Here is an 18,030-nt window from a genome sequence, read left to right on the forward strand (position 1 = left end):
ATCAAATATACAGTAATATAGTATAGATTCAATACATGAGGTATCCACCTAATAATCTCAGGTTTCTTAGCCAAGGATAGATGTGCTAATATATGTAATGATCTATTTGAACTGTTGATTGATATAAATGTCTATTCTTCAAGAAACCTTGTATCTTTTGTTAACAAAACCCTCTAATTCCTGAAGTTGCATAGTCATATACATATGTACAAAACATTTGTATATGAGTATGGGGTATAAAAATTATTTTTGCCTTTTTGCACCTATAAAGCAGGATTTGGCAATATGTAGATTGCAAGAAAAAGCTAAAAAAATAAAGATGAAAATTCAAATTTGAAGTGTCTCTCAACTCCCACACATGTTCTTATACTTCAGTCTCAACTCCAATTTTTGGAAAATGTTTCTGTATAGCCTACCAACTCTCCCAATAAAAATATCTCAGGTTGTCATGGTGACATAATTCTCTCCCCTGCAGAATTTTGTTGTCTGGTGCAGTGGTTTCCTAACTCTTTATGGTTATGAAATCTTACCTTTACTTTTTTCATGCTCTTTCTTATTTTTCCAGTGTAAATTTCATTTGAGCCTGCTAGAGTGGTGGCAAATTAAAGGTTTGATTTGGGGCAGGACATATTTGATGAATGGTCTCACAATAGCAGGGCTTCCCTGATAGCTCACTTGGTAAAGAATCCGCCTGCAATGCAGGAGACCCTGGTTTGATTCCTGGGTCGGGAAGATCCACTGGAGAAGAGATAGGCTACCCACTCCAGTATTCTTGGACTTCCCTTGTGTCTCAGCTGGTAAAGAATCCACTTGCAATGCAGGAGACCTGGGTTCAATCCCTGGGTTGGCAAGATCCCCTGAAGAAGGGAAAGGCTACCCACTCCAGTATTCTGGCCTAAAGAATTCCATGTCCATGGGGTCACAAAGAATCGGACATGACTGAGTGACTTTCACTTCACTTCACTCACAATAGCCAATAGTCAATAAATTGGTCTGGAAAGTTGATGGAAGTCTTCATAAGTATATATGTTCTGCAGTGTTCCTTGATGAACTTTGTAGCATTCAGCCCTTGCTAGAATCTCTTGTTTCTTTCCTAACCTGTAAATGGACTGATTAAATTAAGAACTCTCTGAAACAAAGCAGTTACAGAAGACAGATGATTACCCCTCTGTTTCCCATAAGACCATGGGAGTAAAATCTCTGAGGGGCGAATGAAATAGGAGGGAAGGGAGCAGGGCCACAACCTTTAAAAGAATGACACAGTCATAGGACATGACACAAACTGATTAGAACCAGCTAAGTCCAAAATGGCGGGAGATTTGACTTCCAGTAGACCTGGAGCCTTATTAGTTGTAGTACATTAGCATGTTAAGTGACACGCCCATGAACTCCAGAACAGTTCTGAGACCAACCATAAAAGGTCATAAACTGAACAGTGGCCAAATTCCTGGAAATCTATGCCCTTTCCCCAAATAATTGGAATAATCCTCTCATTCATTAGCCTATGAAACTACCCAGCCCATAAAAACTAACCCTGCCAGATTTTGAGGCCTCTCACCTTCTGAAATGGCCCATACTCTGTGTGTAGAGTGTGTTTCTCCCTAAATAAAACCACTTTTTCCTATCACTTTGTCTCCAATTTTTTTGCCATGAAGCAAGAACCTTAATTCACTGGGAACATCTTAATGTTCAGGCTTTTACAGCAGAGGTACAATGATAGAGATTTGGCAGTCAGGATATAAAATTTAGATTAGCTCTTCTCTGCTCTCTACCCCCAAAGCCTTTCTTATTCCCATCTCTGTCCCAGAATGGGAACTTTTCAGATTTGTGGGTCTCAACAGTGCAGACACTTGTGGATATCACAGAATAGAGCTCAACTCTGACAAATGGTCTTGCTGCCTGGGCTGGTCTGTCTTCAGGCCCCTGTGGTTATCTTTCTGGGAAGCTATGAAAAAGTAAACTGTGGAAAATTCTGAAAGAGATGGGAATACCAGACCACCTGACTTGCTTCTTGAGAAACCTATATGCAGGTCAGGAAGCAACAGTTAGAACTGGATATGAAACAACAGAGTGGTTCCAAATAGGAAAAGGAGTGCGTCAAGGCTGTATATTGTCACCCTGCTTATTTAGCTTATATGCAGAGTACATCATGAGAAATGCTAGGCTGGAAGAAGCACAAGCTGGAATCAAGATTGCCGGGAGAAATATCAATAAGCTCAGATATGCAGATGACACCACCCTTATGGCAGAAATTGAAGAGGAACTAAAAAGCCTCTTGATGAAGGTGAAAGAGGAGAATGAAAAAGTTGGCATAAAGCTCAACATTCAGAAAATGAAGATCATGGCATCCGGTCCCACCACTTCATGGGAAATAGATGGGGAAACAGTGCAAACAGTGTCAGACTTTTTTTTTTTTGAGCTCCAGGGTCACTGCAGATGGTGATTGCAGTCATGAAATTAAAAGATGCTTACTCCTTGGAAGGAAGGTTATGAACCTAGAGAGCATATTCAAAAGCAGAGACATTACTTTGCCAACAAAAGTCCATCTAGTCAAGGCTATGGTTTTTCCTGTGGTCATGTATGGATGTGAGAGTTGGACTGTGAAGAAAGCTGAGTGCCGAAGAATTGATGCTTTTGAACTGTGGTGTTGGAGAAGACTATTGAGAGTCCCTTGGACTGCAAGGAGGTCCAACCAGTCCATTCTAAAGGAGCTCAGTCCTGGGTGTTCACTGGAAGGACTGATGCTAAAGCTGAAACTCCAATACTTTGGCCACCTCATGCGAAGAGTTGACTCATTGGAAAAGACCTTGATGCTGGGAGGGATTGTGGGGTAGGAGGAGAAGGGGATGACAGAGGATGAGATGGCTGGATGGCATCACCGACTCGATGGACATGAGTTTGAGTGAACCCTGGGAGTTGGTGATGGACAGGGAGGCCTGGTGTGCTGTGGTTCATGGGGTCGCAAAGAGTCGGACATGACTGAGCGACTGAACTGAACTGAACTGAACTGATGAAAGAGTAAGGGCAGATATCAGCAGAGGTTCTTTAGATACAGAGGAGAATGATGGAAGAGCAGAGGAGAGCATGAGGAAGCTGTCTGTAAGAAAGAGCAAAAATACTCTTCATGGTTGTCTATTTCCCACTTGAGGACAGGAACTGTGTCTTTTGTTTGTCTAAATAATGTGATATTTTATAGTATTTTACCAAGAATTTTGACTTTGCCATGCCAAAACTAAGCATATAGTTGAAAGCAGTATGTGTCTTTCATGAAGGCTAACATAAAGGTGTAGGTAACATATCACTTTATTCTCTTTAATTAATCTTTAGTTCATAGTTAGCTAAACCTGGGAAGTTTAGGATCCTGGAGATCAAAAAATTTTAAAGAGATCTTTGAATTATTATAATATTTTAAAATATCATATAGAAATTGAAGAAAAGTCTATAACAAGGCAGCAAAGGTTTGCCAAAATCACAGTTTCTTGCTTTTGACTGATATTATATGAGCTTAATATGAGTATACTTTTTATTTTATTCTGGTCAGAAGCTCAGATCAGTAGTTAAAAGTCAGGTATTTTGGGCAAAAAGATAAATAGTTATAACAGTATATTTAATTGGATTGGCAGGAAAAAAGTCTTTAGAACCTTGGAGTTAAAATAGTTAGCAAATAGCTCTTCCCTTCTGGCCACTGCAACAGGAACCTGGGGTATGAATACAAAGCAAGAACAGCCCCTGCCTTGAAGGAGTTCACGGCATAATGGGATAAAAACATCTCAGCCCTAAATTAGCCCACACAACATATCGCTACCCTGTGCCAGGTCCGTAGCACAGATGAAGAATAGAGAGGTGATAGCACAGAAGAAGAAATACCTACTATTCCTTGAAAGAGAAGCTTGGGCTGTGAAAGACGACTTCATTAGTCCTTGAGTGAGCTGATTTCTGAAGGCTGGTTGGAGGGGGTGGGAGTTTCTAAAGAAACAGATGGTCCGAAGATCTGGAGGTGTGATGTTGCAAATGATTTGATTGAAACCCAGAGAAATGAAATGAGGTGAGCAAGGACCAGACATAATGGATCCTAAAAATCTATGACAGAAAAATCGTGACAATAAGACCCAGTGAAGAATTTACAGAAGAGTGACATAATGCCATAGCTTTTAAAATGGATGATTTTAATGGGAATATGAAAGGTGGATTGGAAGTATCTAGGGAGACCAGGGGACTTTTATTTTCTTAAAAATTTAAAGAGCTTACTGATTGGGGGAGTTCCCTGGAGGTCCATTGGTTAAGACTTCGCCTTCCACTGCAGGAGGCACAAGTTCAATCCGTGGGGGAACTAAGATCCCACATGCTGCAGAGCACAGCCAAAAATAGATAAATGAAGAAATAAGCTTATTGATTGGGGTATAACATACACACAGTGAAGTAAATAAATCATAAATGTTTAGTGTGATAAATGTTTTCATATACATATACTTGTATATGCATGTTCAGTTGCTTCTGACTCTTTGTGACCCAAATGGACTGTAGCCCAGCAGGCTCCTCGGTCCATGGGATTTTCCTGTCAAGAATGCTAGAGTATGCCTCCTGGGGATCTTCCTGACCCAGGGATGGAACTTGTAAGTTGAACTTCTGTCTCCGGCATCTCCTGCATTGGCAGGTGGATTCTTTACCACTGCCCCACCGGGAGGTAGGGGGGGCCTTATGTAACTACTAACCAGATCATGGCCCTTCCCAGCATCCCAGAGGAGTTTCTCGTGTCCTTCTCACGTGCTCACCATCCCCATCCTCCGTGGAGAGCCACCGTCCTGACTTCTATCACTACAGATTGGCTTTAATTGTTTTTGAACTTTATGGAATCATAGAGTATTTACTAGTTTCTGGCAGCTAGGCTGAACATTATGTGCATTAACATCAGATTCATTTCTTTTGACCCATGCCCCATGAGCAGGAGTTAATTAGAAAAAAAATTTAGTATACGGTGTTAGGTAGGGATCCAAATTCATTCTTTTGCATGTGGATATCTAGTTTTTCCAGCATTACTTGTTCAAAAGACTGTCTGCTACCCCTCCCCATGCTCTTCCACCCTCCTCAGTCATTGATCTTAAGATCCTTGTTGAAAATCACTTGACTATAAATATATCAAGTTATTTCTGAACTCTCTATCCATGCCATTTATTTATATGTTTATCCTTATACCACTACCACACTGCCTTGATTACTGTAGCTTTGTGGTAAAATTTGAAATCAGGAAGTGAATCATTTTTTTTTTTCAAGATTATTTTGGCCATTCAGAGTCCCTTGCATTTCCAAATGAATTTTAGGATCAGCTTGACCATTTCTGAAAAAAGAAAAAAAAAAAGTTGGAATTTTAATAGGAATTCATTGGATCAGTAGATAAATTTGGGGAGTATCGCCATCTTAACCATATTTTAAGCCATGAATGGGGATGACTTTCTATTTATTTATGTATGCTTTAATTTCTCTCAACAATGTTTTTAGAGTTTTCAGTGTACAAGTCATGTTTCTTTTATAAATTTTTCCCAAATATTTTATTATTTTTGATGGTATTGTAAATGGAATTATTTTCTTAATTTTAATTTCAGACTGTTCATTGCTAATGTATAGAAATAAAATTGATTTTTGTATGCTGATCTTATTCCTACCATTTAATGGATTGTTTATTAGTTCTAATAGTTTTATTGCATGTATGTGTGTTTAGAATTTTCTATGTATGAGATCATGTCACCTGCAAATGAAGAGTTTTATTCCTGCCTTTCTCTTCTGTATGCTTTTTACTTCTTTTTCTTGTCTAGTTGCCTTGTCTAGTACTTCTGTACAATGCTGAATAGAAGTGGAAAGAATGTACATTTTTGTCTTGTTGCTAATTTCAGGGAGAAAACTTTTAGTCTTTCACCATGAGTATGATGTTAATTGTGAGTTTTTCCTCAGTGCCCTTTATCAGGTTGAGGAAATTCCTTTTTATTCTTTCTTTGCTTTGTGTTTACCATGAAAGGGTGTTTGATATTGTCAAATGTTTTTTTTTGGTATTTATTGATATTATCCAGTGTTTCCCCCCTTTATTTCATTCAGTTCAGTTCAGTTCAATCGCTCAGTCGTGTCCGACTCTTTGCGACCCCATGAATTGCAGCACGCCAGGCCTCCCCGTCCATCACCAACTCCAGGAGTTAACTCAAACTCATGTCCATTGAGTCGGTGATGCCATCCAGCCATCTCATCCTCTGTCGTCCCCTTCTCCTCCTGCCCCCAATCCCTCCCAGCATCAGAGTCTTTTCCAATGAGTCAACTCTTCGCATGAGGTGGCCGAAGTATTGGAGTTTCAGCTTTAGCATCAGTCCTTCCAATGAACACCCAGGACTGATCTCCTTTAGGACGGTCTGGTTGGACCTCCTTGCAGTCCAAAGGACTCTCAATAGTCTTCTCCAAGACCACAGTTCAAAAGCATCAATTCTTTGACGCTTAGCTTTCTTCGCAGTCCAGCTCTCACATCTATACATGACCACTGAAAAAACCATAGCCTTGACTAGATGGACCTTTGTTGGCAAAGTAATGTCTCTGCTTTTGAATATGCTCTCTAGGTTCATAACCTTCCTTCCAAGGAGTAAGCATCTTTTAATTTCATGACTGCAATCACCATCTGCAGTGATTTTGGAGCCCCCCCCCAAAAAATCTGACACTGTTTCCCCATCTATTTCCCATGAAATGATGGGACCAGATGCCATGATCTTAGTTTTCTGAATGTTGAGCTTTAAGCCAACATTTTCACTCTCCTCTTTCACCTTCATCAAGAGGCTTTTTAGTTCTTCTTCACTTTCTGCCTTTATTTCATTAATATGGTATATTACACTGATTTATTTTCATATGTTGAACCAACCTTGTATTTTTGGGATAAATCCCGTGTGGTCCTGTTATTTAACTTTTTAAATATACTCTGGGATTCTATTTGCTAATATTTAGTTGAAGATTTGTTGTTGTTGTTTGTTTTTATTTTTGGCTGCAATGGGTCTTTGCTGCTCTGAGTAGGCTTTCTCTGGTTGCAGCAATCCAGGGCTACTCTGCATTGCAATGCGAGTGCGTCTCATTTCAGTGGCTTCTCTTGTTGCAGAGCACGGGCTCTAGGCACTCAGGCCTCCGTAGTTGTGGCACTTGGGCTTAGTTGCTCCATGGCATGTGGGATCTTCCCAGACCAGGAATTGAACCCATTTCCCCTGCATTAGCAGGTAGATTCTTAACTGCTGGACCCCCAGAGAATTCCCCTAGTTGAATATATATTCATAGGGGATATTTGCAATTTTCTTTTTTTGGGACGGCTCCATCTGCCTTTGGTATTCAGGTAATACTGGCTTCATAAAATGAATTATTGTTTTCTCATTTCCTATTTTTTTGGGAAGAGTTTGAAAAAGATTCATGTTAATTTTTCTTTAAATATTTGGTAGAATTCACCAGTGAAGCCATCTGATCCTGGGCTTTTTATTTGTTCAAGTTTTAAAATTACTGATTCAGTATTTTTACTCATTATGGGTTGATTAAGATTTCCTCTTTCTTCTTGAACCAGTTTTAGTTAAGCAGTTTGGACATTTTTTGCTTGTTGTGTGTTTTTTTTTTTTTTTTTTTAGCTCTTTGAACGTAGCTTCCTTGTGAACTTGGTTTTCAGTGCCCTTGGTTTTCATGCCTTTTCCACTACCCTCTCTTGATACTGCTCAGTATCAGGAGAAAAAATCAGGAGAGACGAGAACATGAAAGGTTTCCTTTACTTGCTTCTCTTCCTGGCTAATTCCTGTCTCTTTCAAAATTCACCATAGTTTCCCCAGTATCAGAAAATTTTAGCTAATCTTCCAAACAGAATTAGATGTGTTCTGTAGCACGCCATATATGCACCTGTGATAGTATTTATTTTAATAACAATATACTTTAAATGGTCTTTGCTTTTTCTTCCTAAATGGTTCTTGAGATCAGGGACTTTGTAACTCCAATGCCTAGTTAGCATGATGACTGGCATATAATAGGTGGTGAGTTCAGGTTGAATAAACAAATGATAGGTTTAGGAATACATAGTGTCAGTCGCTCAGTTGTGTCCAGCTCTTTGCAATCCAGCGGACTCTAGCCTGCCAGGCTCCTCTGTCCATGGGATTCTCCAGGCAACAATACTTGAGTGGACTGCCATGCCCTTCTTCAGAGGATCTTCCTGACCCAGGGATCGAACCCAGGTCTTCTGCGTTGCAGGCAGATTCTTTACTGTTTGAACTACAGGGAAGACCCTGCATACATAGGCTGAGAAGAAGGAGCCAGTGACAAGGAAGAGATTAAAGGTACAGAAAGTAGAGTTGGGATGTCACTGATGGAACAAGGTCTTTAGGTCTGCCAATGAGGATGGATATCAGCGCACAGGAAGAGTGATTAGTCCTGGAAAATGAGGTAGGGAGATGTGTAGGTCTCAGATTGAAACAGAAATATGTGAAGATGAAGGGATTGGTGCTAAGTACTTTTCCCCCTCTGTAAAGAAGGAGGGGCCAACAGGTAAGAAGGCAAGGTGAAGAGGAATAGAGTGTTGAGGAGAGCTGCAACCATTTGGAATGAATATTGTGGGGAATGAGAAAATCTTGATTAAGGAAGGTAGAGGAATCAAGCTATGGATAGTGACGAATTTAAATAGCAACTCTATCTTCGTAGTAGACACAGGTTCCAGCTTCAGAGTATGAATGGATGAATTTTAAAATTGAAATAGGTTGTGTCAAATAAAAAACATGCACAGTGTGAGAACGAGTTTCAATTTTAATCAGGGGCTGCTTTGAGAACAATACCCCAAGAGATAGCCTCTCAGATAGCTGAGAAACTGCTCCAAAGAGGTAAGGGAGGAGACAGGTTTTATATGATTCTTTTTTGTTTTTTGTTTTTTTTTGCTGGGAAAAACATGAAGTGGTGAAACATTACTGCTGGTTACAGAAAATGCATCACAGTTAATGATTTTAATGCTTTTCCATTTGTGGAAGATATAAGAATCTATCGTGGTGATCCAAGGATGAAAGAGCAGATAAAACCAAAGAGGGTTTTGGAAGGCAGGAACAAAAAAACCAGACCTGTATCGTCCTTCCCTCCCCCATGTTGTAACTACTGGCGGAACAGTACAACCTGTCCCCACCTCCTATCGCATAGGGAGAAGGTATTTGCCCTATTCTTTCCCCACCCAGTATATGTGCCTAATCCAATCAGCAAATGACCTGCAAGACCCCTATCCCACTCCTGTACCCTGGGTATAAAAAAGGACTAAGGACCCCCATTCAACATCAGCTCTCTCTTGAGCAGGCCCGCTGTTCTAACAGCATCTCTCACTCTAGTAAACTTTATTTCTCTCTCACTCGGTCCCATGTCTGGAAATTCTTTTCCAACCCGTGCCCGGACCACAACATTTTTGGTGGCTCGTACGGGGATCTTGGGGTCTCCTCCTCCACCTCCTCGCCTCTTCTTTTTCATAGGGGCCCTCTGCGAACAGGCAAGTGCTGTGGAAGCAACTGAGGCACTCTGGCCAGGGTTACCCTCTTGTGTGTTCTAAAGGCCCCACTGCTCACTGCACCCCAGTAGCTGCCGCCCGAATGGGTGAGGGTCTCTTCTTTGTCTTCTTTCCAACTGAGGACTAGGCCAACCGATATTGTCCGGGCACGGGTCAGGCACTTAAAAACCATTAGGGCTCCTGCCACATTGATAAGGGGGACACAGAACAGATCGGGCCACAAGGGCATTCCACCCCCAGCAAGACAACTTCCATGCACCAAGTCAGGCACATCGTGGTTGAAGCAAAACAGAGACCATCGTCCCCTGGCCACCGCCTCTCCGATAGGATTGTAAGGCCAATTCCTCAGCCTTCTTCCCTGTCACTTCTTTCCCTTTTGGTCCAGATTGACTTACAGGAGCCTAGATGTCACTTTCATGGCCCTCAGTCAGAATCCAGACTTGAGGGATTCAGGCTGCATGTGTCTTTCTGTTGTCTCCCTATCTCCTGCCCCCTCTGTCTCTCTCCATCAGGTTTCCTAGACAACCCCTACTCGACCTTTCATATCCACATGACCTCTAGGAAAGGATTCTGAAGTTCCCTTTCGTCCAGGTCTTTCTCCTATATTCAAAAGCCTGAAGAATCAAAAACTCTCCTAACATTCTAAAGAATCCCCTTCTAACTACGCTTATCTCTCAGGTGGCTGCTGCTAAGTCGCTTCAGTTGTGTCTGACTCTGTGTGACCCCATCGATGGCAGCCCACCAGGCTCCAAGAACACTGGAGTGGGTTGCCATTTCCTTCTCCAAAGCATGAAAGTGAAAAGTGAAAGTAAAGTCGCTCAGCCGCGTCTGACTCTTAGTGTCCCCATGGACTGCAGCCTACCAGGCTCCTCCGTCCATGGGGTTTTCCAGGCAAGAGTACTGGAGTGGGTTGCCATTGCCTTCTCCTCTCTCAGGTGGAGAGGGAACCAAATTTCCCCCACTCCTGAACATCCTAAAGAATTCTCTTCTAACTACTCCTGTTTCTCAGGGTGGGGAAGGACCACATTTCCCCACTCCTGCAAATTCCCTTTGCCCTTCAGATTCTTCTTATGGGACAAAGACCTCACTTCCCACGAAAGGGACAATCCAAGATTTTCATCAGCTCATCTGCCTCTGATATCAGAATCAATTTGAGCACTAGTTGGTCTATATTTTAGCTATAACACTATGACCACAGAAAGGAACGATGACTTTTTGACACAGCATGGCCATGATTTTCTTTAGACTCTGGAGAAGACTGGTTAAAATTAATTTTTTTTTCTTGGAAACTGCAAAACCAGTTCTTTTTGCATACGCAGTTAAAAACAACTAGCTTGTTAAAAGCCCTGCCTAGGGAAAAGCCCTGCCTAGGGAAAAATACCTTTGTGTATTCTTGTACACAATAATACAAAGGTTCTTGTGTAGTTCAAGAACCTTTCATGTTCTTGAAATTCACAGCCCACTTTGCCTGAGACCTCAGCCTTGGGCAAATTGGAACTTCAAGCAAAGAAAAAAAGGGGGGAGGGTCAAAGAGACATTTAAAATCTCAAGAAGCAAACTATGAGATCTCTGTTTGTCTGGATTTATGTATGTCTCAGTGTGTGTCTTTTTTTTTTTTTTTAATATTGCTGAAGCTGTAAATGAGTTCTAATTTAAAAGGAAAGTTATGACCAACCTAGATAGCATATTCAAAAGCAGAGACATTATTTTGCCCACAAAGGTCCATCTAGTCAAGGCTATGGTTTTTCCAGTGGTCATGTATGGATGTGAGAGTTGGACTGTGAAGAAAGCTGAGTGCCGAAGAATTGATGCTTTTGAACTGTGGTGCTGGAGAAAACTCTTGAGAGTCCTTTGGACTGCAAGGAGATCCAACCAGTCCATCCTAAGGGCGATCAGCCCTGGGATTTCTTTGGAAGGAATGATGCTAAAGCTGAAACTCCAGTACTTTGGCCACCTCATGCGAAGAGTTGACTCATTGGAAAAGAGCCTGATGCTGGGAGGGATTGGGAGCAGGAGGAGAAGGGGACCACAGAGGATGAGATGGCTGGATGGCATCACCAACTCGATGGACATGAGTTTGAGTGAACTCCGGGAGTTGGTGATGGACGGGGAGGCCTGGCGTGCTGCGATTCATGGGGTCGCAAAGAGTCAGACGCGACTGAGCGACTGAACTGTACTGAACTGAAAGAAAAGTAAGCACTTACAAACCAGACAATTCTAAATACAAGAGAAATTAACCTAAATGAATTTCAGATTCACATGAACTGGGAAATAATCAATATTAAATATCTAGTATTAATGTTTGTTTGCTAATCTAATATAGACATGTCTAAGAGTCATTAACATTAAGCATATTTTCATTGTGTCTAGGTTTATTATGTTAAATATTGTTATATTGTTATATCTGTTACAAGTTTGTCAGCAAGGAAAGTACATCAAGTGAAGAAACTTCAAAAAAAAAGTAAATGAGATAGGAGCTTTTAGATAAACTATTAAGAATCATTATACTTTAGAAATGTTTCTCTAAAACAGTCCCTCTAGATTTTGGTAACCCTGAATTTCTAGGGTTGTGCTAAACTAAGTGACTGATGTATTGAATAGCTAGATCATTTCCAAATAAAATAAGATTCTGAAACATTCATTACTGAACACTAACTTCCTCTTACAGAGAAACTAGAGATTTTGGACTGTTAATGAATAATGTTTGATGCCATCCTGAGATGTTCTATAGAATTTTTTTAGAAATTGTCACTGGTATTTATGTTCACCAATCTGTAGAATGCTAATATAAAGGTCAGTTCATGGTTGCTTAAGGAAATTACGATGTGTGTTTTTAGTAAAGAAGGTATGAGGAATGAAATTACATTTTATGAAGGGAAAAGGAAGTAAGTCTGACTTACAGGCGGCTGTTTCAGGATGGGAGAACAAAGTAATGGGTACAGAAAGTGTTAAGAAGGTTTGATGGAAAGTGCACTCCAAGGGAAGAGTTTTGTGCATAAATACAAATTTTCTTGGTTTCTTGAACTGCCTTTGATAATGGATTTTAAGTTTCTTTACCTCTGAAGTGATCTGTTCTATGTTTACCTTTGAAATCTTCTTTGTTACTTTGGCTGAGTGAATATATTATTGCACAGTGACTTACATGATCCTATCTGACTGACTTATGACCTTACTAATAACTGCTAGGTATCAGTATATTATTTTCTATATCACTTGTTTCAGAAGATTGTTTCTTATATCACCAAATGTGTGACTGAGCCTGTGATAAAATGCTGATATGCAGTTCCATATGAGATCAGTGATTGTAATAATGTAACTCTAGATATGGGAAGAAGCAACAAGAGGGAATATTTTCCTGGACCAAGAGGCTAGTAAGACAGGCATGGTCCAGAGACTTTTGCTGCTCGCAAGGCCTGGTCCAATAACAGCACACTGAATGGCCTGTCAATGGAATCTTCATTAGACCTGGGAATGAACCTTCCCAGCACCGCGGGACACAATGGCCATGAAATGCCCCCAAAGCATGGTCAAGTATGTGGCTATGAAGGGACCCTGCTGACTGGAAATTGGCACTTGCCAGCTGCCTCTGCAAGGATTACATTGTGACCACTGCAAGCTGCTGACCTTCAGCATCCCCTGAAAGGAGTTCAGGGTGGAAAGCAGAAATAAGGCACTCTGTGCTTGGGAAAAACCCACAAGAACTGGCCTTCAGATAGTCAGATGTTTTCAGGTAAAGATTTTATGAGGACAAATTCTTGCATCTTCTCATACCTAGAGAAACACTAATGTCACAAACCAATGTCTAGTCCTGATTCTCCTGGCTAGCTCCTCAGCAGCTTTTCTACTTCTATTAATCTTTGGGCCAAGTACCTTTAACTTTCTCGTTGTTTGTTTCTTCTTCTTCTGCTGCTGCTGCTAAGTCGCTTCAGTCTTGTCCGACTCTATGCGACCCCACAGATGGCAGCCCACTAGGCTCCTCTGTCCCTGGGATTCTCCAGGCAAGAATACTGGAGTGGGTTGCCATTTCCCTCTAGACTACAACAAATCTCCAAGTGGTAGTATGACAAGAATGTTCCCTGGCCAACACCCAGACAATGCTGAAACAAGCTGCCTTATCACTCCATGGACTTTCATCTCTCTCTGTAAATGCACCCTGACAGGGAGCAGGCAAAGGGAACGCAGAGCTCCACTACACCCCTATACAGCCTGAAGAAGCCAGAGCGGTCATGGCCCCTTTTCCTTTGAGACTAGGTTCCCAAGTGCCTAAGAAGTGAAATAGGTAGGTAGGTAGAAATGAGCTGGGTATCAAGAGGCCAAAGAATTGGCCCTAAAAATAGAGGGAGGAATGTGGTGACCCAAGGACGAAAGAGCAGATAAAACCCAGGAGGGTCTTGGAATGCAGAACAGAAAAACCAGACCCTTATCGTCCTTCCCTCCCCCATGGAACAGTATGTGTTATATACTATATACTGTGTATATTATGTGGGATTCCCTGGTGGCTGAGACGGTAAAGCGTCTGCCCACAATGCCAGAGACCTGGATTAGATCCCTGGGTCAGGAAAATCCCCTGGGGAAGGAAATGGCAACCCACTCCAGTATTCTTGTCTGGGAAATCCCATGGACGGAGGAACCTGGTGGGCTACAGTCCATGGGGTCGCAAAGAGTCGGACAAGACTGAGCGACTTCACTTTGTGTATATTGTATATACAGTATTAATGGAATAGTATAACCTGTCTCCCTCCTATCCCACAGAGAGAAGGTATTTGCTCTGCTCTTTCCCCACCCAGTATACGTGCCTCTTCCGATCAGCAAATGACTGCAAGACCCCTATCCCACTACTTGTACCCTGGGTATAAAAGTGGACTAAGGACCCCCATTCAACGTCGGTTCTCCCTTGAGCAGGCCCGGTATTCTAACAGCATCTCCCACTCTAATAAACTTTACTTTCCCTCTCACTCTGTCTCATGCCTGGAAACTCCTTTCCAACCCACGCCTGGACCACGACATTTATGAAATTTTCCCTGAGATACGCAACTTAACTACCTAAGGGTTAGTATACTCAAAGCAGGGAATGCTTGTTAATTTCCCCTAGTTTGAATTCCCTTCAGGGTGTACTGTAGTGAGCGCACTGCAGTGGGTTGAAGCTTAATCCTTATAAAACTCTTAACACAGGCAACGATTTTTTTTTTTTTTAATTTGGGGGGCTTGCTGTGGCTCAGCTGGTAATGAATCTGCCTGCAATGTAGGAGATCTGGGTTCGATCCCTGGGTTGGGAAGGTCCCCTGGCGAAAGGAAAGGCTACCCACTGCAGTATTCTGGCATGGAGAATTCCATGGACTGTACAGTCCTTGAGGTCGCAGAATCAGGACACTGAGCGACTTTCACTTTGTGGCTTTCCTGGTGGCTCAGATGTAAAGCGTCTGTATGCAATGCGGGAGACCAGGGTTCAATCCCTGGCTTGGGAAGATCACCTGGAGAAGGAAATGGCTATCCACTCCAGTGCTCTTGTCTGGAAAGTCCTATGGACAGAGGAACCTGGTAGGTTACAGTCCATGGGGTCGCGTAGAGTCGGACACGACTGAGCGACTTCACTTTCACTTTGTGGTGGTATAAACACAGGTGCACAGATGGACCGGGTTTGTCTTAAAAGAAGAGTTCAGGGGTTGTGGGTATTTAAACCAATGGTTGGCCAATAGGGAAGGAAAGAAGATACTAGGCTGGGGTATCCCTCCGTCTCGTGGCGGGCGGTGCCATTGCCTGATCCTCGTTCACTTGCCAGGCTCAGGCCGGCGATGGGGGTCCGGGTCTCAAGTGGAGTCTCACTCCTAGGACTGGAGCCCGGGTTTGACCCGGAAGCTTTTCCGCGACCCCGGAAGCAGAGCCCAGCGGCGGAGGCGCCGCCGATGAGCCACCGCCCCCTCGCCGCCTGGCCGCTGCTTCAGAGAACCGCGGCGGCGCCGGGTTGCACTGATGATCCCCGGCAGGCGGCGGCGGCAGAGGCGGCGGGAGGATGACCTCTCCCCGCGAGCGGGGTGCCGATCTGGCCCGATTCTACACTGTCACCGAGCCCCAGCGACACCCGAGGGGCTACACGGTGTATAAGGTCACCGCCCGGGTGAGTGCAGTTGCCGGACGGGGGTCGGAGTCTGACCAGGGACGAGAGACAGGCGTGGACCCTGGTGTGGGGATGCCGGATGCCAGGTTGCGCTTACTGCTGGGACAGGCGCCCGAGGTGGGGACTTTAAAAAGGATGCGGTAGGGGCAGAGCGTACGAAGTCCCGGATCGCGCTGGAAATGGTCTCAACAGTGTCCCCATTCCAGGGTGGGGCAGGCGTTGATGATCTTTAATAGATGACTCAGCCCCATCCCACTTGGACTTTCTCTTCCGAGGCTGAAATATGCAGAAGTGGTTTTGTTTGTCTCCTAGGGATAATGCAGTTTAAAAAAAATGTTAAATTGATGTACTATTTGACTTATATAATAGAGGATATTTCTTCCCTTCCTTCTGGGTTGCACAGAGGCAGATAAACCCTTGGGAAATATGTCAGTGGTAGGGCCACCATCCTAGGACCTCTGTAACTGGTTGTGTCTTTTCGCCTCTGAATTTTTCGTGGTTTTCCGTAGGAGACATGAGAAATTCTGCTGAGGGTGTCTTGTGTGAGTTGTCTTGAGAGCACATTTGAAAGTTGTGAGGCTCCTTTACATCGACTAATTGATACAGTTTTTAGTACCCACTTTGTTCATGTTTGATTGCTTGAGTTTTAGAGTTTGCATCTTCCTTCTTGAAATAAGAGTAATAAAATTAAATGTTAATATTAAATACAAATTGGTATTAAAATTACATATTTATGTAACGTATTATATGTAGTATGAATGTATGTGTGTGTTAGGCATATGTACACATCACCCAGTTAAATCCTAATTTTAATGAAGAGGAAACTATGGTTTAAGAAAGTGTGGTAGCTGGCCCAGCTTCACATTGCAAGGAAGTAGCATATCTGGGGTATGAGGTCAATTCTGTTTAACTCTAAGTTGTAAAAAAAAAATGTTTAAGAATTAACTTCATCATTAATTGTTAAAAAAGAGAGGTACAGATAGTAATATTACAGTATACGTTTGGGGGATGTAGTACTCTTTGGTGATAGATCAGGAAGTGGGCCTTGAAAAGAACCTTAGAGGTTAAATAGATTTAGATCTGCAGAGTTTGGGGCATGGGACTGGCATGTGCTTTTTGGAGTTGGTGCACAGTTCAGACAAGTGTAAGAGGATGGGATGGGCAAATTTGTGTAAATGTAGTAAGACCAGGCCTGGTTATTGTTGAGGGTTGTACCAAGAATACAGAGAAAATTGTTACTTTGTGTTTGCAAGTAAGTATATACGTGGAGTGTTAGTTTCAGCTTAAGAAAAAATTTCAGGATTAAGGGTGCTCTTACTATAGCCTCCTTGAAAGCTTCTTTTGGCCCTTGAGAAACCTAGACTTGGTTTCCTAATATAGTTTGTGAAATTAGAACAATTTTCAACATACTTAATGCCCTAACTCTAATGTTCCCCTCAGAGCACCCTGTTCATCTCCTATTATAACACTTATCACAGTTATAATATATTGTATTAATGTGTTTGCTTGTCTGTGTCTCTCAGATTTAGAGCAGGTCACTATCATTGATGTTTATTTCCTTTTGTATCTCCCAAGGCATTGTGGGGCACAGAGTGCCTAAAATTATTGTTTTCCTCTGTGTTTTAGGTAGCACATATACTGAATGTTTAGTTTCAGGTACTATGAGCTCTGAGGGTTACAAGGCAGCATAAAGTGTGGACCTTCTTTTCAACGATACTCCCAGTAGAAGATGGTTTACTGGACTTGAAGTATAGTGCAAGGTAGAAAGTGTTAAATGCTATAAAAGACTATAGAAAAGAGCTATGGGGTTTCGCAATACAGAGTTTCTGGCTCAAGGGATCAGGGAACATGTACCAATTAAGATAGGTGGTGAGAGATGGGAAGAATCTAGATGGGTGGGATAAGTGGAAAGGGCATTGCAGGTAGAAGGAATATATGGATGTGTGTAGAACTTGAATAAGAAACTGAATATGATTATTACTTTAGTAGTCTTACTTTACAAAAGGAATGGTTAATCTAGTTGAGATCTTAAATATCTTTTTTAAAGCGGTAAACTAACATATGACAACATCAATTAGAAGATAAAGTAGCACATTGCCGGTCTAACCAGATCCGTGTAATATGCATATTAGTTATTGCTGTGGTTATTTAACTGGAAATTGCTTACACTTGTCTTTTTTTCTCCTTGTAAATATTTGTGTCTTCATTTATTGCTTACGGTACAGATTTTGTTTTCTAATTTTAAACATTTGTCTTTTTTCTCCTTGTAAATATTTGTGTCCTCATTTATTGCTTACGGTACAGATTTTGTTTTCTAATTTTAAAGATTGAGGATTAATAAAGAGATATACTTTAAAAAGCTTCATAGTATAAAATATAAGTAAATTATTTG

The 18,030-nt window shown here is 41.9% G+C and overlaps 1 protein-coding gene across 4 annotated transcripts in view; it reads left to right on the plus strand.

Annotated features, from left to right (window-relative positions):
• Window positions 1–15,395: 15,395 nt before the first annotated feature.
• Window positions 15,396–18,030, plus strand: part of RPS6KC1 (ribosomal protein S6 kinase C1) — a 228,572-nt gene continuing 225,937 nt past the window's right edge. For 3 of the 4 annotated variants that reach the window (XM_025285451.3, XM_006054056.4, XM_006054058.4), the window contains exon 1: window positions 15,396–15,638. In XM_025285451.3, coding sequence (XP_025141236.3) covers window positions 15,534–15,638 — 105 coding nt within the window. In that variant the 5' untranslated portion in view covers window positions 15,396–15,533. The remainder of the gene's footprint in view (window positions 15,639–18,030) is intronic. The other variant, XM_025285452.3, reaches the window with a different exon arrangement.

Source organism: Bubalus bubalis, chromosome 5 (genome assembly GCF_019923935.1).
Source record: "Bubalus bubalis isolate 160015118507 breed Murrah chromosome 5, NDDB_SH_1, whole genome shotgun sequence".
In the NCBI taxonomy this organism is placed as follows: Eukaryota; Metazoa; Chordata; class Mammalia; order Artiodactyla; family Bovidae; genus Bubalus; species Bubalus bubalis.